The sequence below is a fragment of the Oncorhynchus masou genome, unplaced genomic scaffold (genome assembly GCF_036934945.1).
Source record: "Oncorhynchus masou masou isolate Uvic2021 unplaced genomic scaffold, UVic_Omas_1.1 unplaced_scaffold_1039, whole genome shotgun sequence".
Lineage (NCBI taxonomy): Eukaryota > Metazoa > Chordata > Actinopteri > Salmoniformes > Salmonidae > Oncorhynchus > Oncorhynchus masou.
The window spans coordinates 77310-102500 of NW_027000090.1; the positions used below are offsets into that span (position 1 = coordinate 77310).

Here is a 25191-nt window from a genome sequence, read left to right on the forward strand (position 1 = left end):
TCTCTATTTCCCTCTTCCTCCTCTACTACCATGTCTCTGTTCTCCTCTTCCTCCTCTACTACCATGTCTCTGTTCTCCTCTTCCTCTACTACCATGTCTCTGTTCTCCTCTTCCTCCTCTACTACCATGTCTCTGTTCTCCTCTTCCTCTACTACCATGTCTCTGTTCTCCTCTTCCTCCTCTACTACCATGTCTCTGTTCTCCTCTTCCTCTACTACCATGTCTCTGTTCTCCTCTTCCTCTACTACCATGTCTCTGTTCTCCTCTTCCTCTACTACCATGTCTCTATTTCCCTCTTCCTCCTCTACTACCATGTCTCTGTTCTCCTCTTCCTCCTCTACTACCATGTCTCTGTTCTCCTCTTCCTCTACTACCATGTCTCTGTTCTCCTCTTCCTCCTCTACTACCATGTCTCTGTTCTCCTCTTCCTCTACTACCATGTCTCTGTTCTCCTCTTCTTCCTCTACTACCATGTCTCTGTTCTCCTCTTCCTCCTCTACTACCATGTCTCTATTCTCCTCTTCCTCCTCTACTACCATGTCTCTGTTCTCCTCTTCCTCTACTACCATGTCTCTGTTCTCCTCTTCCTCCTCTACTACCATGTCTCTGTTCTCCTCTTCCTCCTCTACTACCATGTCTCTGTTCTCCTCTTCCTCTACTACCATGTCTCTGTTCTCCTCTTCTTCCTCTACTACCATGTCTCTGTTCTCCTCTTCCTCCTCTACTACCATGTCTCTGTTCTCCTCTTCCTCCTCTACTACCATGTCTCTGTTCTCCTCTTCCTCCTCTACTACCATGTCTCTGTTCTCCTCTTCCTCTACTACCATGTCTCTGTTCTCCTCTTCCTCCTCTACTACCATGTCTCTATTCCCATCTTCCTCCTCTACTACCATGTCTCTGTTCTCCTCTTCCTCTACTACCATGTCTCTGTTCTCCTCTTCCTCCTCTACTACCATGTCTCTATTCCCATCTTCCTCCTCTACTACCATGTCTCTATTCCCATCTTCCTCCTCTACTACCATGTCTCTGTTCTCCTCTTCCTCCTCTACTACCATGTCTCTGTTCTCCTCTTCCTCTACTACCATGTCTCTGTTCTCCTCTTCCTCTACTACCATGTCTCTGTTCTCCTCTTCCTCCTCTACTACCAAGTCTCTATTCCCCTCTTCCTCTACTACCATGTCTCTGTTCTCCTCTTCCTCTACTACCATGTCTCTGTTCTCCTCTTCCTCCTCTACTACCATGTCTCTGTTCTCCTCTTCCTCCTCTACTACCAAGTCTCTATTCCCCTCTTCCTCTACTACCATGTCTCTGTTCTCCTCTTCCTCCTCTACTACCATGTCTCTGTTCTCCTCTTCCTCCTCTACTACCATGTCTCTGTTCTCCTCTTCCTCTACTACCATGTCTCTGTTCTCCTCTTCCTCTACTACCATGTCTCTGTTCTCCTCTTCCTCCTCTACTACCAAGTCTCTATTCCCCTCTTCCTCTACTACCATGTCTCTGTTCTCCTCTTCCTCTACTACCATGTCTCTGTTCTCCTCTTCCTCCTCTACTACCATGTCTCTGTTCTCCTCTTCCTCTACTACCATGTCTCTGTTCTCCTCTTCCTCCTCTACTACCATGTCTCTGTTCTCCTCTTCCTCTACTACCATGTCTCTGTTCTCCTCTTCCTCTACTACCATGTCTCTGTTCTCCTCTTCCTCCTCTACTACCAAGTCTCTATTCCCCTCTTCCTCTACTACCATGTCTCTGTTCTCCTCTTCCTCCTCTACTACCATGTCTCTGTTCTCCTCTTCCTCCTCTACTACCATGTCTCTGTTCTCCTCTTCCTCCTCTACTACCAAGTCTCTATTCCCCTCTTCCTCTACTACCATGTCTCTGTTCTCCTCTTCCTCTACTACCATGTCTCTGTTCTCCTCTTCCTCCTCTACTACCAAGTCTCTATTTCCCTCTTCCTCTACTACCATGTCTCTGTTCTCCTCTTCCTCTACTACCATGTCTCTGTTCTCCTCTTCCTCTACTACCATGTCTCTGTTCTCCTCTTCCTCCTCTACTACCATGTCTCTGTTCTCCTCTTCCTCCTCTACTACCATGTCTCTGTTCTCCTCTTCCTCCTCTACTACCATGTCTCTGTTCTCCTCTTCCTCCTCTACTACCATGTCTCTATTCTCCTCTTCCTCTACTACCATGTCTCTGTTCTCCTCTTCCTCTACTACCATGTCTCTGTTCTCCTCTTCCTCCTCTACTACCATGTCTCTGTTCTCCTCTTCCTCCTCTACTACCATGTCTCTGTTCTCCTCTTCCTCCTCTACTACCATGTCTCTATTCTCCTCTTCCTCTACTACCATGTCTCTGTTCTCCTCTTCCTCTACTACCATGTCTCTGTTCTCCTCTTCCTCCTCTACTACCATGTCTCTATTTCCCTCTTCCTCCTCTACTACCATGTCTCTGTTCTCCTCTTCCTCCTCTACTACCATGTCTCTGTTCTCCTCTTCCTCCTCTACTACCATGTCTCTGTTCTCCTCTTCCTCTACTACCATGTCTCTGTTCTCCTCTTCCTCTACTACCATGTCTCTGTTCTCCTCTTCCTCCTCTACTACCATGTCTCTGTTCTCCTCTTCCTCCTCTACTACCATGTCTCTGTTCTCCTCTTCCTCTACTACCATGTCTCTGTTCTCCTCTTCCTCCTCTACTACCATGTCTCTGTTCTCCTCTTCCTCCTCTACTACCATGTCTCTATTCTCCTCTTCCTCCTCTACTACCATGTCTCTGTTCTCCTCTTCCTCCTCTACTACCATGTCTCTGTTCTCCTCTTCCTCCTCTACTACCATGTCTCTGTTCTCCTCTTCCTCTACTACCATGTCTCTGTTCTCCTCTTCCTCTACTACCATGTCTCTAATCTCCTCTTCCTCCTCTACTACCATGTCTCTGTTCTCCTCTTCCTCCTCTACTACCATGTCTCTGTTCTCCTCTTCCTCCTCTACTACCATGTCTCTATTTCTCTCTTCCTCCTCTACTACCATGTCTCTATTCCCCTCTTCCTCTACTACCATGTCTCTGTTCTCCTCTTCCTCTACTACCATGTCTCTGTTCTCCTCTTCCTCTACTACCATGTCTCTGTTCTCCTCTTCCTCCTCTACTACCATGTCTCTATTCTCCTCTTCCTCCTCCACTACCATGTCTCTATTCCCCTCTTCCTCTACTACCATGTCTCTGTTCTCCTCTTCCTCTACTACCATGTCTCTGTTCTCCTCTTCCTCTACTACCATGTCTCTGTTCTCCTCTTCCTCCTCTACTACCATGTCTCTATTCCCCTCTTCCTCTACTACCATGTCTCTGTTCTCCTCTTCCTCTACTACCATGTCTCTGTTCTCCTCTTCCTCCTCTACTACCATGTCTCTGTTCTCCTCTTCCTCCTCTACTACCATGTCTCTGTTCTCCTCTTCCTCCTCTACTACCATGTCTCTGTTCTCCTCTTCCTCCTCTACTACCATGTCTCTATTCTCCTCTTCCTCCTCTACTACCAAGTCTCTATTCCCATCTTCCTCCTCTACTACCATGTCTCTGTTCTCCTCTTCCTCCTCTACTACCATGTCTCTATTCTCCTCTTCCTCCTCTACTACCAAGTCTCTATTCCCATCTTCCTCCTCTACTACCATGTCTCTGTTCTCCTCTTCCTCCTCTACTACCATGTCTCTATTCTCCTCTTCCTCCTCTACTACCAAGTCTCTATTCCCATCTTCCTCCTCTACTACCATGTCTCTATTCTCCTCTTCCTCCTCTACTACCAAGTCTCTATTCCCATCTTCCTCCTCTACTACCATGTCTCTGTTCTCCTCTTCCTCCTCTACTACCATGTCTCTATTCCCATCTTCCTCCTCTACTACCATGTCTCTATTCTCCTCTTCCTCCTCTACTACCAAGTCTCTATTCCCATCTTCCTCCTCTACTACCATGTCTCTGTTCTCCTCTTCCTCCTCTACTACCATGTCTCTATTCCCATCTTCCTCCTCCACTACCATGTCTCTCTCTGTCTCTATTCCCTGAGGCAGGGCTGGACTCTTGTATTCAGAGTGATTGTTTTAAATATTTAGACAGTGGTGAGGCCAAGGTGTATAAAGAGTTGTAACATATTGAGCATCATACAAACCTGCTGTGCAGTCATCCACTGGCAATGTGATGGGGATGATACTGGACTGCTTGACTGGCAGCCTTCAAACACTAAAATAACAAAATGTCTAGTTTCACTGTCCCAAATGGCAACCTTTTACTAAAGTGGTGCCAACAGGGCCCACGGGTTCCAACAGGGCCCACGGGTGCCAACAGGGCCCACGGGTTCCAACAGGGCCCACGGGTTCCAACAGTGCCCACGGGTGCCAACAGGGCCCACGGGTGCCAACAGGGCCCACGGATTCCAACAGGGCCCACGGGTGCCAACAGGGCCCACGGGTGCCAACAGGGCCCATAGGTTCCAACAGGGCCCACGGGTTCCAACAGGGCCCACGGGTTCCAACAGGGCCCACGGGTTCCAACAGGGCCCACAGGTTCCAACAGGGCCCACGGGTGCCAACAGGGCCCACGGGTTCCAACAGGGCCCACGGGTTCCAACAGGGCCCTCGGGTTCCAACAGGGCCCACGGGTTCCAACAGGGCCCACGGGTGCCAACAGGGCCCACGGGTGCCAACAGGGCCCACGGGTGCCAACAGGGTCCACGGGTTCCAACAGGGCCCACGGGTTCCAACAGGGCCCACGGGTGCCAACAGGGCCCACGGGTTCCAATAGGGCCCACGGGTTCCAACAGGGCCCACGGGTTCCAACAGGGCCCACGGGTGCCAACAGGGCCCACGGGTTCCAACAGGGCCCACGGGTTCCAACAGTGCCCACGGGTTCCAACAGGACCCACGGGTGACAACAGGGCCCACGGGTGCCAACAGGGCCCACGGATTCCAACAGGGCCCACGGGTGCCAACAGGGCCCACGGGTGCCAACAGGGCCCACAGGTTCCAACAGGGCCCACGGGTTCCAACAGGGCCCACGGGTTCCAACAGGGCCCACGGGTTCCAACAGGGCCCACGGGTTCCAACAGGGCCCACGGGTGCCAACAGGGCCCACGGGTTCCAACAGGGCCCACGGGTTCCAACAGGGCCCTCGGGTTCCAACAGGGCCCACGGGTGCCAACAGGGCCCACGGGTGCCAACAGGGCCCACGGGTGCCAACAGGGTCCACGGGTTCCAACAGGGCCCACGGGTTCCAACAGGGCCCACGGGTGCCAACAGGGCCCACGGGTTCCAATAGGGCCCACGGGTTCCAACAGGGCCCACGGGTTCCAACAGGGCCCACGGGTGCCAACAGGGCCCACGGGTTCCAACAGGGCCCACGGGTTCCAACAGGGCACACGGGTGCCAACAGGGCCCACCGGTTCCAACAGGGCCCACATGTTCCAACAGACCCACAGGTGCCAACAGGGCCCACAGGTGCCAACAAGGCCTACAGGTGCCAACAGGGCCCACAGGTACCAACAGGGCCCACTTTAGTGCACTAAATAAGGAATAGAATGCCATTTGGGACTCGAATACTAACTATGCCTGGCGCAACTTAAAAGCATTTTTTTTTGTTTCATATAAATTCTACATAACCTGATTAAGAACAAGCTTTGGCAGCCAGGCATTTAAGAAGGACATGTGAACAGGTCACGGAGGAGAGAGTGGTGAGATGAGGAAGAGATCAATCAGGCAGATGGTTTTAAGAGATGACAAGGGACCTAATGCAATTCTAATGGATTATCACTCAGTAAACTGATATTAACCTCAGAATGTCTTCTCAGCGTCCTCTTTCCTAGAGGATTATCACAAACTGTCGGATCACATTAGCTTTAGTGAGAAGGATGTTAGTACTGATTCTGATTGGATTGGATTTGATTTGACATTGAAAAAAAACCCACAAATCATTCATACAAGTCGATATACTGTGTGAAAATATCATCAAAGGATAAAAACAAAATGTTGGTCCTGAATATCTCAGTTGGTAGAGCGTGGCGCTTGACAACGCGCCAGGATCGCGGGTCAGATTCCCAGGAACCACCCATAGGTTAAATGTGTACATGCATGACTGTATGTACAGTGCCTTGCGAAAGTATTCGGCCCCCTTGAACTTTGCGACCTTTTGCCACATTTCAGGCTTCAAACATAAAGATATAAAACTGTATTTTTTTGTGAAGAATCAACAACAAGTGGGACACAATCATGAAGTGGAACGACATTTATTGGATATTTCAAACTTTTTTAACAAATAAAAAACTGAAAAATTGGGAGTGCAAAATTATTCAGCCCCCTTAAGTTAATACTTTGTAGCGCCACCTTTTGCTGCGATTACAGCTGTAAGTCGCTTGGGGTATGTCTCTATCAGTTTTGCACATCGAGAGACTGAATTTTTTTCCCATTCCTCCTTGCAAAACAGCTCGAGCTCAGTGAGGTTGGATGGAGAGCATTTGTGAACAGCAGTTTTCAGTTCTTTCCACAGATTCTCGATTGGATTCAGGTCTGGACTTTGACTTGGCCATTCTAACACCTGGATATGTTTATTTTTGAACCATTCCATTGTAGATTTTGCTTTATGTTTTGGATCATTGTCTTGTTGGAAGACAAATCTCCGTCCCAGTCTCAGGTCTTTTGCAGACTCCATCAGGTTTTCTTCCAGAATGGTCCTGTATTTGGCTGCATCCATCTTCCCATCAATTTTAACCATCTTCCCTGTCCCTGCTGAAGAAAAGCAGGCCCAAACCATGATTCTGCCACCACCATGTTTGACAGTGGGTATGGTGTGTTCAGGGTGATGAGCTGTGTTGCTTTTACGCCAAACATAACGTTTTGCATTGTTGCCAAAAAGTTCCATTTTGGTTTCATCTGACCAGAGCACCTTCTCCCACGTCTCCCATGTGGCTTGTGGCAAACACTTTTTATGGATATCTTTAAGAAATGGCTTTCTTCTTGCCACACTTCCATAAAGGCCAGATTTGTGCAATATAAGACTGATTGTTGTCCTATGGACAGAGTCTCCCACCTCAGCTGTAGATCTCTGCAGTTCATCCAGAGTGATCATGGGCCTCTTGGCTGCATCTCTGATCAGTCTTCTCCTTGTATGAGCTGAAAGTTTAGAGGGACGGCCAGGACTTGGTAGATTTGCAGTGGTCTGATACTCCTTCCATTTCAATATTATCGCTTGCACAGTGCTCCTTGGGATGTTTAAAGCTTGGGAAATCTTTTTGTATCCAAATCCGGCTTTAAACTTCTTCACAACAGTATCTCGGACCTGCCTGGTGTGTTCCTTGTTCTTCATGATGCTCTCTGCCCTTTTAACGGACCTCTGAGAATATCACAGTGCAGGTGCATTTATACGGAGACTTGATTACACACAGGTGGATTGTATTTATCATCATTAGTCATTTAGGTCAACATTGGATCATTCAGAGATCCTCACTGAACATCTGGAGATAGTTTGCTGCACTGAAAGTAAAGGGGCTGAATAATTTTGCACGCCCAATTTTTCAGTTTTTGATTTGTTAAAAAGGTTTGAAATATCCAATAAATGTCGTTCCACTTCGTGATTGTGTCCCACTTGTTGTTGATTCTTCACAAAAAAATACAGTTTTATATCTTCATGTTTGAAGCCTGAAATGTGGCAAAAGGTCGCAAAGTTCAAGGGGGCCGAATACTTTCGCAAGGCACTGTATATTATCATTGTTACACAATACCACTGATGAGTCATCAATACACAAGTTCAAACAGGTGCCATTAATACAGGTAACAAGTGGAGGACAGAGGAGAAGAAGTTACAGGTCTGTGAGAGACAGAAAATCTTGCTTGTTTGTAGGTGATCAAATACTTATTTTCCACCATAATTTACAAATAAATTCATTAAAAATCCTACAATGTGATTTTTTTTTTCTCATTTTGTCTGTCATAGTTGAAGTGTACCTATGATTAAAATTACAGGCCTCTCTCATCTTTTTAAGTGGGAGAACTTGCACAATTGGTGGCTGACTAAATACTTTTTTTGCCCCACTGTATGTAGATATTATCATTGTTACATTTTAGGCCCGTTTCCATGGTGATTCCGTATTATCTGAATCAAATCAAATCAAATGTATTTATAAAGCCCTTCGTACATCAGCTGATATCTCAAAGTGCTGTACAGAAACCCAGCCTAAAACCCCAAACAGCAAGCAATGCAGGTGTAGAAGCACGGTGGCTAGGAAAAACTACCCAAGAAAGGCCAGAACCTAGGAAGAAACCTAGAGAGGAACCAGGCTTTGAGGGGTGGCCAGTCCTCTTCTGGCTGTACCGGGTGGAGATTATAACAGAACATGGCCAAGATGTTCAAATGTTCATAGGTGACCAGCAGGGTCAAATAATAATAATCACAGTGGTTGTAGAGGGTGCAACAGCTCAACACCTAAATGTCAGTTGGCTTTTCATAGCCGATCACTGTATCTGAAACATTCCACTTTGTCTTACATTTTCTTTCCAGAGAGCCAAGTCCCGAATCAACCGAGTTCCCTCCATGTTCGACCCCTGCCCAACAGCATCATCATGAGCTGGACTCCTCCCCTCAACCCCAACATCCTAGTACGGGGCTACATCATTGGCTACGGAGTAGGAAGTCCCTACGCCGAGACGGTCAGGGTGGACAGTAAGCAGCGATACTACGCCATAGAAAACCTGGGTGAGTTCTCTAGTGGTAGTACTGTATACTGAACATGGTCTGGTTAGTGGTAGTACTACATACTGAACATGGTCTAGTTAGGGGTAGTACTGCATACTGAACATGGTACCAGTCTGGTTAGTGGTAGTACTACATACTGAACATGGTACCAGTCTGGTTAGGGGTAGTACTGCATACTGAACATGGTCTGGTTAGGGTTAGTACTGCATACTGAACATGGTACCAGTCTGGTTAGGGGTAGTACTGCATACTGAACATGGTACCAGTCTGGTTAGGGGTAGTACTGCATACTGAACATGGTACCAGTCTGGTTAGGGGTAGTACTGCATACTGAACATGGTACCAGTCTGGTTAGGGGTAGTACTGCATACTGAACATGGTACCAGTCTGGTTAGGGGTAGTACTGCATACTGAACATGGTCTGGTTAGTGGTAGTACTACATACTGAACATGGTCTAGTTAGGGGTAGTACTGCATACTGAACATGGTACCAGTCTGGTTAGGGGTAGTACTGCATACTGAACATGGTACCAGTCTGGTTAGGGGTAGTACTGCATACTGAACATGGTACCAGTCTGGTTAGTGGTAGTACTGTATACTGAACATGGTACCAGTCTGGTTAGGGGTAGTACTGCATACTGAACATGGTACCAGTCTGGTTAGGGGTAGTACTGCATACTGAACATGGTACCAGTCTGGTTAGGGGTAGTACTGCATACTGAACATGGTACCAGTCTGGTTAGTGGTAGTACTGCATACTGAACATGGTCTGGTTAGGGGTAGTACTGCATACTGAACATGGTACCAGTCTGGTTAGTGGTAGTACTGCATACTGAACATGGTCTGGTTAGGGTAGTACTGCATACTGAACATGGTACCAGTCTAGTTAGGGTAGTACTGTATACTGAACATGGTACCAGTCTGGTTAGGAGTAGTACTGCATACTGAACATGGTCTGGTTAGGGGTAGTCTGGTTACTACATACTGAACATGGTACCAGTCTGGTTAGTGGTAGTACTACATACTGAACATGGTACCAGTCTGGTTAGGAGTAGTACTGCATACTGAACATGGTACCAGTCTGGTTAGGGGTAGTACTGCATACTGAACATGGTACCAGTCTGGTTAGGAGTAGTACTGCATACTGAACATGGTACCAGTCTGGTTAGGAGTAGTACTGCATACTGAACATGGTACCAGTCTGGTTAGGGGTAGTACTGCAGACTGAACATGGTACCAGTCTGGTTAGGGGTAGTACTACATACTGAACATGGTCTGGTTAGGGGTAGTACTGCATACTGAACATGGTACCAGTCTGGTTAGGGGTAGTACTGCATACTGAACATGGTACCAGTCTGGTTAGTGGTAGTACTGCATACTGAACATGGTCTAGTTAGGGGTAGTACTACATACTGAACATGGTACCAGTCTGGTTAGGGGTAGTACTGTATACTGAACATGGTACCAGTCTGGTTAGTGGTAGTACTGCATACTGAACATGGTCTGGTTAGTGGTAGTACTGCATACTGAACATGGTACCAGTCTGGTTAGGGGTAGTACTGTATACTGAACATGGTACCAGTCTGGTTAGGGGTAGTACTGTATACTGAACATGGTCTGGTTAGTGGTAGTACTGCATACTGAACATGGTACCAGTCTGGTTAGGGGTAGTACTGTATACTGAACATGGTCTGGTTAGTGGTAGTACTGCATACTGAACATGGTACCAGTCTGGTTAGGGGTAGTACTGTATACTGAACATGGTACCAGTCTGGTTAGTGGTAGTACTGCAGACTGAACATGGTACCAGTCTGGTTAGGGGTAGTACTGTATACTGAACATGGTACCAGTCTGGTTAGTGGTAGTACTGTATACTGAACATGGTACCAGTCTGGTTAGTGGTAGTACTGCATACTGAACATGGTACCAGTCTGGTTAGGGGTAGTACTGCAGACTGAACATGGTACCAGTCTGGTTAGTGGTAGTACTACATACTGAACATGGTACCAGTCTGGTTAGTGGTAGTACTGCATACTGAACATGGTCTAGTTAGGGGTAGTACTGCATACTGAACATGGTCTAGTTAGGGGTAGTACTGCATACTGAACATGGTCTAGTTAGGGGTAGTACTACATACTGAACATGGTACCAGTCTGGTTAGGGGTAGTACTACATACTGAACATGGTCTGGTTAGGGGTAGTACTGCAGACTGAACATGGTCTGGTTAGGGGTAGTACTGCATACTGAACATGGTACCAGTCTGGTTAGGGGTAGTACTGCATACTGAACATGGTACCAGTCTGGTTAGTGGTAGTACTACATACTGAACATGGTACCAGTCTGGTTAGGGGTAGTACTGTATACTGAACATGGTCTGGTTAGGGGTAGTACTACATACTGAACATGGTACCAGTCTGGTTAGTGGTAGTACTGTATACTGAACATGGTACCAGTCTGGTTAGTGGTAGTACTACATACTGAACATGGTACCAGTCTGGTTAGGGGTAGTACTGTATACTGAACATGGTACCAGTCTGGTTAGTGGTAGTACTGCATACTGAACATGGTCTAGTTAGGGGTAGTACTACATACTGAACATGGTCTGGTTAGGGGTAGTACTGCATACTGAACATGGTACCAGTCTGGTTAGTGGTAGTACTGCATACTGAACATGGTCTAGTTAGGGGTAGTACTACATACTGAACATGGTCTAGTTAGGGTAGTACTACATACTGAACATGGTACCAGTCTGGTTAGTGGTAGTACTGCATACTGAACATGGTCTAGTTAGGGGTAGTACTACATACTGAACATGGTCTGGTTAGGGGTAGTACTACATACTGAACATGGTACCAGTCTGGTTAGGGTAGTACTGCATACTGAACATGGTACCAGTCTGGTTAGTGGTAGTACTGTATACTGAACATGGTACCAGTCTGGTTAGGGGTAGTACTGCATACTGAACATGGCATACTGAACATGGTACCAGTCTGGTTAGGGGTAGTACTACATACTGAACATGGTACCAGTCTGGTTAGTGGTAGTACTGCATACTGAACATGGTACCAGTCTGGTTAGTGGTAGTACTACATACTGAACATGGTACCAGTCTGGTTAGGGGTAGTACTGCATACTGAACATGGTACCAGTCTGGTTAGGGGTAGTACTACATACTGAACATGGTACCAGTCTGGTTAGGGGTAGTACTACATACTGAACATGGTACCAGTCTAGTTAGGGGTAGTACTGTATACTGAACATGGTACCAGTCTGGTTAGGGGTAGTACTGCATACTGAACATGGTACCAGTCTGGTTAGGGGTAGTACTGCATACTGAACATGGTACCAGTCTGGTTAGTGGTAGTACTACATACTGAACATGGTACCAGTCTGGTTAGGGGTAGTACTGTATACTGAACATGGTCTGGTTAGGGGTAGTACTACATACTGAACATGGTACCAGTCTGGTTAGTGGTAGTACTGCATACTGAACATGGTACCAGTCTGGTTAGGGGTAGTACTGCATACTGAACATGGTACCAGTCTGGTTAGTGGTAGTACTGCATACTGAACATGGTCTGGTTAGTGGTAGTACTGTATACTGAACATGGTCTGGTTAGGGGTAGTACTACATACTGAACATGGTACCAGTCTGGTTAGTGGTAGTACTGCATACTGAACATGGTACCAGTCTGGTTAGTGGTAGTACTGCATACTGAACATGGTACCAGTCTGGTTAGTGGTAGTACTGCATACTGAACATGGTCTGGTTAGTGGTAGTACTGTATACTGAACATGGTACCAGTCTGGTTAGGGGTAGTACTGTATACTGAACATGGTACCAGTCTGGTTAGGGGTAGTACTGCATACTGAACATGGTCTAGTTAGGGGTAGTACTGCATACTGAACATGGTCTAGTTAGGGGTAGTACTACATACTGAACATGGTACCAGTCTGGTTAGGGGTAGTACTACATACTGAACATGGTACCAGTCTGGTTAGGGTAGTACTACATACTGAACATGGTACCAGTCTGGTTAGGGTAGTACTACATACTGAACATGGTACCAGTCTGGTTAGGGGTAGTACTGCATACTGAACATGGTCTAGTTAGGGGTAGTACTGCATACTGAACATGGTACCAGTCTGGTTAGTGGTAGTACTGTATACTGAACATGGTACCAGTCTGGTTAGTGGTAGTACTGCATACTGAACATGGTACCAGTCTGGTTAGTGGTAGTACTGCATACTGAACATGGTACCAGTCTGGTTAGTGGTAGTACTACATACTGAACATGGTACCAGTCTGGTTAGGGGTAGTACTACATACTGAACATGGTACCAGTCTGGTTAGGGGTAGTACTGCATACTGAACATGGTCTAGTTAGGGGTAGTACTGCATACTGAACATGGTACCAGTCTGGTTAGGGGTAGTACTGCATACTGAACATGGTACCAGTCTGGTTAGGGGTAGTACTGCATACTGAACATGGTCTGGTTAGGGTAGTACTGCATACTGAACATGGTCTAGTTAGGGGTAGTACTGCATACTGAACATGGTACCAGTCTGGTTAGTGGTAGTACTACATACTGAACATGGTACCAGTCTGGTTAGTGGTAGTACTGCATACTGAACATGGTACCAGTCTGGTTAGTGGTAGTACTACATACTGAACATGGTACCAGTCTGGTTAGTGGTAGTACTGCATACTGAACATGGTACCAGTCTGGTTAGGGTAGTACTGCATACTGAACATGGTCTGGTTAGGGGTAGTACTACATACTGAACATGGTACCAGTCTGGTTAGGGTAGTACTACATACTGAACATGGTCTGGTTAGGGGTAGTACTGCATACTGAACATGGTACCAGTCTGGTTAGGGGTAGTACTGCATACTGAACATGGTACCAGTCTGGTTAGGGTAGTACTGCATACTGAACATGGTCTGGTTAGTGGTAGTACTACATACTGAACATGGTCTAGTTAGGGGTAGTACTGCATACTGAACATGGTACCAGTCTGGTTAGTGGTAGTACTACATACTGAACATGGTACCAGTCTGGTTAGGGGTAGTACTGCATACTGAACATGGTACCAGTCTGGTTAGTGGTAGTACTACATACTGAACATGGTACCAGTCTGGTTAGGGGTAGTACTGCATACTGAACATGGTACCAGTCTGGTTAGGGGTAGTACTGCATACTGAACATGGTACCAGTCTGGTTAGGGGTAGTACTGCATACTGAACATGGTACCAGTCTGGTTAGTGGTAGTACTGTATACTGAACATGGTACCAGTCTGGTTAGGGTAGTACTGCATACTGAACATGGTACCAGTCTGGTTAGGGTAGTACTGCATACTGAACATGGTACCAGTCTGGTTAGGGGTAGTACTGCATACTGAACATGGTACCAGTCTGGTTAGTGGTAGTACTGCATACTGAACATGGTCTGGTTAGGGGTAGTACTGCATACTGAACATGGTACCAGTCTGGTTAGTGGTAGTACTGCATACTGAACATGGTCTGGTTAGGGGTAGTACTGCATACTGAACATGGTACCAGTCTAGTTAGGGGTAGTACTGTATACTGAACATGGTACCAGTCTGGTTAGGAGTAGTACTGCATACTGAACATGGTCTGGTTAGGGGTAGTACTACATACTGAACATGGTACCAGTCTGGTTAGTGGTAGTACTACATACTGAACATGGTACCAGTCTGGTTAGGAGTAGTACTGCATACTGAACATGGTACCAGTCTGGTTAGGGGTAGTACTGCATACTGAACATGGTACCAGTCTGGTTAGGAGTAGTACTGCATACTGAACATGGTACCAGTCTGGTTAGGAGTAGTACTGCATACTGAACATGGTACCAGTCTGGTTAGGGGTAGTACTGCATACTGAACATGGTACCAGTCTGGTTAGTGGTAGTACTGCATACTGAACATGGTCTAGTTAGGGGTAGTACTACATACTGAACATGGTACCAGTCTGGTTAGGGGTAGTACTGTATACTGAACATGGTACCAGTCTGGTTAGTGGTAGTACTGCATACTGAACATGGTCTGGTTAGTGGTAGTACTGCATACTGAACATGGTACCAGTCTGGTTAGGGGTAGTACTGTATACTGAACATGGTACCAGTCTGGTTAGGGGTAGTACTGTATACTGAACATGGTCTGGTTAGTGGTAGTACTGCATACTGAACATGGTACCAGTCTGGTTAGGGGTAGTACTGTATACTGAACATGGTCTGGTTAGTGGTAGTACTGCATACTGAACATGGTACCAGTCTGGTTAGTGGTAGTACTGCATACTGAACATGGTACCAGTCTGGTTAGGGGTAGTACTGTATACTGAACATGGTACCAGTCTGGTTAGGAGTAGTACTGCATACTGAACATGGTACCAGTCTGGTTAGGAGTAGTACTGCATACTGAACATGGTACCAGTCTGGTTAGGGGTAGTACTGCATACTGAACATGGTACCAGTCTGGTTAGTGGTAGTACTGCATACTGAACATGGTACCAGTCTGGTTAGTGGTAGTACTGCATACTGAACATGGTACCAGTCTGGTTAGGGGTAGTACTGCATACTGAACATGGTCTAGTTAGGGGTAGTACTACATACTGAACATGGTACCAGTCTGGTTAGGGGTAGTACTGTATACTGAACATGGTACCAGTCTGGTTAGTGGTAGTACTGCAGACTGAACATGGTACCAGTCTGGTTAGGGGTAGTACTGTATACTGAACATGGTACCAGTCTGGTTAGTGGTAGTACTGTATACTGAACATGGTACCAGTCTGGTTAGTGGTAGTACTGCATACTGAACATGGTACCAGTCTGGTTAGGGGTAGTACTGCAGACTGAACATGGTACCAGTCTGGTTAGTGGTAGTACTACATACTGAACATGGTACCAGTCTGGTTAGTGGTAGTACTGCATACTGAACATGGTCTAGTTAGGGGTAGTACTGCATACTGAACATGGTCTAGTTAGGGGTAGTACTGCATACTGAACATGGTCTAGTTAGGGGTAGTACTACATACTGAACATGGTACCAGTCTGGTTAGGGTAGTACTACATACTGAACATGGTCTGGTTAGGGGTAGTACTGCAGACTGAACATGGTCTGGTTAGGGGTAGTACTGCATACTGAACATGGTACCAGTCTGGTTAGGGGTAGTACTGCATACTGAACATGGTACCAGTCTGGTTAGTGGTAGTACTACATACTGAACATGGTAGCAGTCTGGTTAGGGGTAGTACTGTATACTGAACATGGTCTGGTTAGGGTAGTACTACATACTGAACATGGTACCAGTCTGGTTAGTGGTAGTACTGTATACTGAACATGGTACCAGTCTGGTTAGTGGTAGTACTACATACTGAACATGGTACCAGTCTGGTTAGGGGTAGTACTGTATACTGAACATGGTACCAGTCTGGTTAGTGGTAGTACTGCATACTGAACATGGTCTAGTTAGGGGTAGTACTACATACTGAACATGGTCTGGTTAGGGGTAGTACTGCATACTGAACATGGTACCAGTCTGGTTAGTGGTAGTACTGCATACTGAACATGGTCTAGTTAGGGGTAGTACTACATACTGAACATGGTCTAGTTAGGGGTAGTACTACATACTGAACATGGTACCAGTCTGGTTAGTGGTAGTACTGCATACTGAACATGGTCTAGTTAGGGGTAGTACTACATACTGAACATGGTCTGGTTAGGGGTAGTACTACATACTGAACATGGTACCAGTCTGGTTAGGGGTAGTACTGCATACTGAACATGGTACCAGTCTGGTTAGTGGTAGTACTGTATACTGAACATGGTACCAGTCTGGTTAGGGGTAGTACTGCATACTGAACATGGTACCAGTCTGGTTAGGGGTAGTACTACATACTGAACATGGTACCAGTCTGGTTAGTGGTAGTACTGCATACTGAACATGGTACCAGTCTGGTTAGTGGTAGTACTACATACTGAACATGGTACCAGTCTGGTTAGGGGTAGTACTGCATACTGAACATGGTACCAGTCTGGTTAGGGGTAGTACTACATACTGAACATGGTACCAGTCTGGTTAGGGGTAGTACTACATACTGAACATGGTACCAGTCTGGTTAGGGGTAGTACTGCATACTGAACATGGTACCAGTCTGGTTAGTGGTAGTACTGCATACTGAACATGGTACCAGTCTGGTTAGTGGTAGTACTACATACTGAACATGGTACCAGTCTGGTTAGGGGTAGTACTGTATACTGAACATGGTCTGGTTAGGGGTAGTACTACATACTGAACATGGTACCAGTCTGGTTAGTGGTAGTACTGCATACTGAACATGGTACCAGTCTGGTTAGGGGTAGTACTGCATACTGAACATGGTACCAGTCTGGTTAGTGGTAGTACTGCATACTGAACATGGTCTGGTTAGTGGTAGTACTGTATACTGAACATGGTCTGGTTAGGGTAGTACTACATACTGAACATGGTACCAGTCTGGTTAGTGGTAGTACTGCATACTGAACATGGTACCAGTCTGGTTAGTGGTAGTACTGCATACTGAACATGGTACCAGTCTGGTTAGTGGTAGTACTGCATACTGAACATGGTCTGGTTAGTGGTAGTACTGTATACTGAACATGGTACCAGTCTGGTTAGGGGTAGTACTGTATACTGAACATGGTACCAGTCTGGTTAGGGGTAGTACTGCATACTGAACATGGTCTAGTTAGGGGTAGTACTGCATACTGAACATGGTCTAGTTAGGGGTAGTACTACATACTGAACATGGTACCAGTCTGGTTAGGGGTAGTACTGCATACTGAACATGGTACCAGTCTGGTTAGGGGTAGTACTACATACTGAACATGGTACCAGTCTGGTTAGGGGTAGTACTACATACTGAACATGGTACCAGTCTGGTTAGGGGTAGTACTGCATACTGAACATGGTCTAGTTAGGGGTAGTACTGCATACTGAACATGGTACCAGTCTGGTTAGTGGTAGTACTGTATACTGAACATGGTACCAGTCTGGTTAGTGGTAGTACTGCATACTGAACATGGTACCAGTCTGGTTAGTGGTAGTACTGCATACTGAACATGGTACCAGTCTGGTTAGTGGTAGTACTACATACTGAACATGGTACCAGTCTGGTTAGGGGTAGTACTACATACTGAACATGGTACCAGTCTGGTTAGGGGTAGTACTGCATACTGAACATGGTCTAGTTAGGGGTAGTACTGCATACTGAACATGGTACCAGTCTGGTTAGGGGTAGTACTGCATACTGAACATGGTACCAGTCTGGTTAGGGGTAGTACTGCATACTGAACATGGTCTGGTTAGGGGTAGTACTGCATACTGAACATGGTCTAGTTAGGGGTAGTACTGCATACTGAACATGGTACCAGTCTGGTTAGTGGTAGTACTACATACTGAACATGGTACCAGTCTGGTTAGTGGTAGTACTGCATACTGAACATGGTACCAGTCTGGTTAGTGGTAGTACTGCATACTGAACATGGTACCAGTCTGGTTAGGGGTAGTACTACATACTGAACATGGTCTAGTTAGGGGTAGTACTGCATACTGAACATGGTACCAGTCTGGTTAGTGGTAGTACTACATACTGAACATGGTACCAGTCTGGTTAGTGGTAGTACTGCATACTGAACATGGTACCAGTCTGGTTAGTGGTAGTACTGCATACTGAACATGGTACCAGTCTGGTTAGGGGTAGTACTGCATACTGAACATGGTACCAGTCTGGTTAGGGGTAGTACTGCATACTGAACATGGTACCAGTCTGGTTAGTGGTAGTACTGCATACTGAACATGGTACCAGTCTGGTTAGGGGTAGTACTGCATACTGAACATGGTCTGGTTAGGGGTAGTACTACATACTGAACATGGTACCAGTCTGGTTAGGGGTAGTACTACATACTGAACATGGTCTGGTTAGGGGTAGTACTACATACTGAACATGGTACCAGTCTGGTTAGGGTTAGTACTGCATACTGAACATGGTACCAGTCTGGTTAGTGGTAGTACTGTATACTGAACATGGTACCAGTCTGGTTAGTGGTAGTACTGCATACTGAACATGGTACCAGTCTGGTTAGTGGTAGTACTGTATACTGAACATGGTACCAGTCTGGTTAGGGGTAGTACTGCATACTGAACATGGTCTGGTTAGGGGTAGTACTGCATACTGAACATGGTACCAGTCTGGTTAGTGGTAGTACTACATACTGAACATGGTACCAGTCTGGTTAGTGGTAGTACTGCATACTGAACATGGTACCAGTCTGGTTAGGGGTAGTACTGCATACTGAACATGGTACCATTCTGGTTAGGGGTAGTACTGTATACTGAACATGGTCTGGTTAGGGGAAGTACTGCATACTGAACATGGTACCAGTCTGGTTAGTGGTAGTACTGCATACTGAACATGGTACCAGTCTGGTTAGTGGTAGTACTGCATACTGAACATGGTACCAGTCTGGTTAGTGGTAGTACTGTATACTAAACATGGTCTGGTTAGGGGTAGTACTGCATACTGAACATGGTACCAGTCTGGTTAGGGGTAGTACTGTATACTGAACATGGTACCAGTCTGGTTAGGGGTAGTACTGCATACTGAACATGGTACCAGTCTGGTTAGTGGTAGTACTACATACTGAACATGGTACCAGTCTGGTTAGTGGTAGTACTGCATACTGAACATGGTACCAGTCTGGTTAGTGGTAGTACTGCATACTGAACATGGTACCAGTCTGGTTAGGGGTAGTACTGTATACTGAACATGGTACCAGTCTGGTTAGGGGTAGTACTGCATACTGAACATGGTACCAGTCTGGTTAGGGGTAGTACTGCATACTGAACATGGTACCAGTCTGGTTAGTGGTAGTACTGCATACTGAACATGGTACCAGTCTGGTTAGTGGTAGTACTGTATACTGAACATGGTACCAGTCTGGTTAGGGGTAGTACTGTATACTGAACATGGTACCAGTCTGGTTAGGGGTAGTACTGCATACTGAACATGGTACCAGTCTGGTTAGTGGTAGTACTGCATACTGAACATGGTACCAGTCTGGTTAGGGGTAGTACTGTATACTGAACATGGTACCAGTCTGGTTAGTGGTAGTACTGCATACTGAACATGGTACCAGTCTGGTTAGTGGTAGTACTGCATACTGAACATGGTACCAGTCTGGTTAGTGGTAGTACTGCATACTGAACATGGTACCAGTCTGGTTAGGGGTAGTACTGTATACTGAACATGGTACCAGTCTGGTTAGGGGTAGTACTGCATACTGAACATGGTCTGGTTAGTGGTAGTACTGTATACTGAACATGGTACCAGTCTGGTTAGTGGTAGTACTGCATACTGAACATGGTACCAGTCTGGTTAGGGGTAGTACTGTATACTGAACATGGTCTGGTTAGGGGTAGTACTGCATACTGAACATGGTACCAGTCTGGTTAGTGGTAGTACTGCATACTGAACATGGTACCAGTCTGGTTAGGGGTAGTACTACATACTGAACATGGTACCAGTCTGGTTAGTGGTAGTACTGCATACTGAACATGGTACCAGTCTGGTTAGGGGTAGTACTACATACTGAACATGGTACCAGTCTGGTTAGTGGTAGTACTGCATACTGAACATGGTACCAGTCTGGTTAGGGGTAGTACTGCATACTGAACATGGTACCAGTCTGGTTAGGGGTAGTACTGCATACTGAACATGGTACCAGTCTGGTTAGTGGTAGTACTACATACTGAACATGGTACCAGTCTGGTTAGTGGTAGTACTACATACTGAACATGGTACCAGTCTGGTTAGGAGTAGTACTGCATACTGAACATGGTCTAGTTAGGGGTAGTACTGCATACTGAACATGGTAGCAGTCTGGTTAGGGGTAGTACTACATACTGAACATGGTACCAGTCTGGTTAGGGGTAGTACTACATACTGAACATGGTACCAGTCTGGTTAGTGGTAGTACTACATACTGAACATGGTACCAGTCTGGTTAGGGGTAGTACTGTATACTGAACATGGTACCAGTCTGGTTAGGGGTAGTACTGCATACTGAACATGGTACCAGTCTGGTTAGTGGTAGTACTACATACTGAACATGGTACCAGTCTGGTTAGGGGTAGTACTGTATACTGAACATGGTACCAGTCTGGTTAGGGGTAGTACTGTATACTGAACATGGTACCAGTCTGGTTAGGGGTAGTACTGCATACTGAACATGGTACCAGTCTGGTTAGGGGTAGTACTACATACTGAACATGGTACCAGTCTGGTTAGGGGTAGTACTGCATACTGAACATGGTCTAGTTAGGGGTAGTACTGCATACTGAACATGGTCTAGTTAGGGGTAGTACTACATACTGAACATGGTACCAGTCTGGTTAGGGGTAGTACTGTATACTGAACATGGTACCAGTCTGGTTAGGGGTAGTACTGTATACTGAACATGGTACCAGTCTGGTTAGGGGTAGTACTGTATACTGAACATGGTACCAGTCTGGTTAGGGGTAGTACTGCATACTGAACATGGTACCAGTCTGGTTAGGGGTAGTACTGTATACTGAACATGGTACCAGTCTGGTTAGGGGTAGTACTGCATACTGAACATGGTCTAGTTAGGGGTAGTACTACATACTGAACATGGTACCAGTCTGGTTAGTGGTAGTACTACATACTGAACATGGTACCAGTCTGGTTAGGGGTAGTACTGTATACTGAACATGGTACCAGTCTGGTTAGGGGTAGTACTGCATACTGAACATGGTACCAGTCTGGTTAGGGGTAGTACTGTATACTGAACATGGTACCAGTCTGGTTAGGGGTAGTACTGTATACTGAACATGGTACCAGTCTGGTTAGGGGTAGTACTGCATACTGAACATGGTACCAGTCTGGTTAGTGGTAGTACTGCATACTGAACATGGTACCAGTCTGGTTAGTGGTAGTACTGCATACTGAACATGGTACCAGTCTGGTTAGGGGTAGTACTACATACTGAACATGGTCTGGTTAGGGTTAGTACTGCATACTGAACATGGTACCAGTCTGGTTAGTGGTAGTACTGCATACTGAACATGGTCTAGTTAGGGGTAGTACTACATACTGAACATGGTACCAGTCTGGTTAGTGGTAGTACTGCATACTGAACATGGTACCAGTCTGGTTAGGGGTAGTACTACATACTGAACATGGTCTGGTTAGGGTTAGTACTGCATACTGAACATGGTACCAGTCTGGTTAGGGGTAGTACTGCATACTGAACATGGTCTAGTTAGGGGTAGTACTGCATACTGAACATGGTAGCAGTCTGGTTAGGGGTAGTACTGCATACTGAACATGGTACCAGTCTGGTTAGGGGTAGTACTACATACTGAACATGGTACCAGTCTGGTTAGGGGTAGTACTACATACTGAACATGGTCTGGTTAGGGTTAGTACTGCATACTGAACATGGTACCAGTCTGGTTAGGGGTAGTACTGCATACTGAACATGGTACCAGTCTGGTTAGGGGTAGTACTGTATACTGAACATGGTACCAGTCTGGTTAGTGGTAGTACTGCATACTGAACATGGTACCAGTCTGGTTAGGGGTAGTACTGCATACTGAACATGGTCTGGTTAGGGGTAGTACTGCATACTGAACATGGTACCAGTCTGGTTAGTGTTGGTACTGTATACTGAACATGGTACCAGTCTGGTTAGGGGTAGTACTACATACTGAACATGGTACCAGTCTGGTTAGGGGTAGTACTGCATACTGAACATGGTACCAGTCTGGTTAGGGGTAGTACTGCATACTGAACATGGTACCAGTCTGGTTAGGGGTAGTACTGTATACTGAACATGGTCTAGTTAGTGGTAGTACTGCATACTGAACATGGTCTGGTTAGGGGTAGTACTACATACTGAACATGGTACCAGTCTGGTTAGGGGTAGTACTGCATACTGAACATGGTCTGGTTAGGGGTAGTACTGCATACTGAACATGGTACCAGTCTGGTTAGGGGTAGTACTGCATACTGAACATGGTCTGGTTAGTGGTAGTACTACATACTGAACATGGTACCAGTCTGGTTAGGGGTAGTACTACATACTGAACATGGTACCAGTCTGGTTAGTGGTAGTACTACATACTGAACATGGTACCAGTCTGGTTAGGGGTAGTACTACATACTGAACATGGTACCAGTCTGGTTAGGGGTAGTACTGCATACTGAACATGGTACCAGTCTGGTTAGGGGTAGTACTGCATACTGAACATGGTCTGGTTAGGGGTAGTACTGCATACTGAACATGGTACCAGTCTGGTTAGGGGTAGTACTGCATACTGAACATGGTAGCAGTCTGGTTAGGGGTAGTACTGTATACTGAACATGGTCTAGTTAGGGGTAGTACTGCATACTGAACATGGTACCAGTCTGGTTAGTGGTAGTACTGTATACTGAACATGGTACCAGTCTGGTTAGGGGTAGTACTACAGACTGAACATGGTCTGGTTAGGGGTAGTACTACATACTGAACATGGTACCAGTCTGGTTAGGGGTAGTACTACATACTGAACATGGTACCAGTCTGGTTAGTGGTAGTACTACATACTGAACATGGTACCAGTCTGGTTAGTGGTAGTACTGCATACTGAACATGGTCTGGTTAGGGTTAGTACTGCATACTGAACATGGTACAAGTCTGGTTAGTGGTAGTACTGCATACTGAACATGGTCTAGTTAGGGGTAGTACTGCATACTGAACATGGTAGCAGTCTGGTTAGGGGTAGTACTACATACTGAACATGGTACCAGTCTGGTTAGTGGTAGTACTACATACTGAACATGGTACCAGTCTGGTTAGGGGTAGTACTGCATACTGAACATGGTACCAGTCTGGTTAGGGGTAGTACTGCATACTGAACATGGTCTGGTTAGTGGTAGTACTACATACTGAACATGGTACCAGTCTGGTTAGTGGTAGTACTGCATACTGAACATGGTACCAGTCTGGTTAGGGGTAGTACTGCATACTGAACATGGTACCAGTCTGGTTAGGAGTAGTACTGCATACTGAACATGGTACCAGTCTGGTTAGTGGTAGTACTGCATACTGAACATGGTACCAGTCTGGTTAGTGGTAGTACTACATACTGAACATGGTCTAGTTAGGGGTAGTACTGCATACTGAACATGGTACCAGTCTGGTTAGTGGTAGTACTACATACTGAACATGGTACCAGTCTGGTTAGGGGTAGTACTGCATACTGAACATGGTACCAGTCTGGTTAGGGGTAGTACTGCATACTGAACATGGTAGCAGTCTGGTTAGGGGTAGTACTGCATACTGAACATGGTACCAGTCTGGTTAGTGGTAGTACTGTATACTGAACATGGTACCAGTCTGGTTAGGGGTAGTACTGCATACTGAACATGGTACCAGTCTGGTTAGTGGTAGTACTGCATACTGAACATGGTACCAGTCTGGTTAGGGGTAGTACTGCATACTAAACATGGTACCAGTCTGGTTAGGGGTAGTACTGCATACTGAACATGGTCTGGTTAGTGGTAGTACTGCATACTGAACATGGTCTGGTTAGGGGTAGTACTACATACTGAACATGGTACCAGTCTGGTTAGTGGTAGTACTACATACTGAACATGGTCTGGTTAGGGGTAGTACTGTATACTGAACATGGTACCAGTCTGGTTAGGGGTAGTACTGCATACTGAACATGGTACCAGTCTGGTTAGGGGTAGTACTGTATACTGAACATGGTACCAGTCTGGTTAGGGGTAGTACTGTATACTGAACATGGTACCAGTCTGGTTAGGGGTAGTACTGCATACTGAACATGGTCTGGTTAGTGGTAGTACTGCATACTGAACATGGTCTGGTTAGGGGTAGTACTACATACTGAACATGGTACCAGTCTGGTTAGTGGTAGTACTACATACTGAACATGGTCTAGTTAGGGGTAGTACTGCATACTGAACATGGTACCAGTCTGGTTAGGGGTAGTACTGCATACTGAACATGGTACCAGTCTGGTTAGTGGTAGTACTGCATACTGAACATGGTACCAGTCTGGTTAGTGGTAGTACTGTATACTGAACATGGTACCAGTCTGGTTAGGGGTAGTACTGTATACTGAACATGGTACCAGTCTGGTTAGTGGTAGTACTGTATACTGAACATGGTACCAGTCTGGTTAGGGGTAGTACTGTATACTGAACATGGTACCAGTCTGGTTAGTGGTAGTACTACATACTGAACATGGTACCAGTCTGGTTAGTGGTAGTACTGCATACTGAACATGGTACCAGTCTGGTTAGTGGTAGTACTGCATACTGAACATGGTACCAGTCTGGTTAGTGGTAGTACTGCATACTGAACATGGTACCAGTCTGGTTA

The 25191-nt window shown here is 46.0% G+C and overlaps 1 protein-coding gene across 1 annotated transcript in view; it reads left to right on the forward strand.

Moving 5' to 3' along the window:
- LOC135528809 (netrin receptor DCC-like) overlaps nucleotides 1-25191 on the forward strand; it is a gene marked incomplete at its 5' end in the record, with an annotated part of 225105 nt that overhangs the window by 76273 nt on the left and 123641 nt on the right. Inside the window, one exon of the mRNA XM_064957865.1 lies at nucleotides 8524-8718. Coding sequence (XP_064813937.1) covers nucleotides 8524-8718 — 195 coding nt within the window. The remainder of the gene's footprint in view (nucleotides 1-8523; nucleotides 8719-25191) is intronic.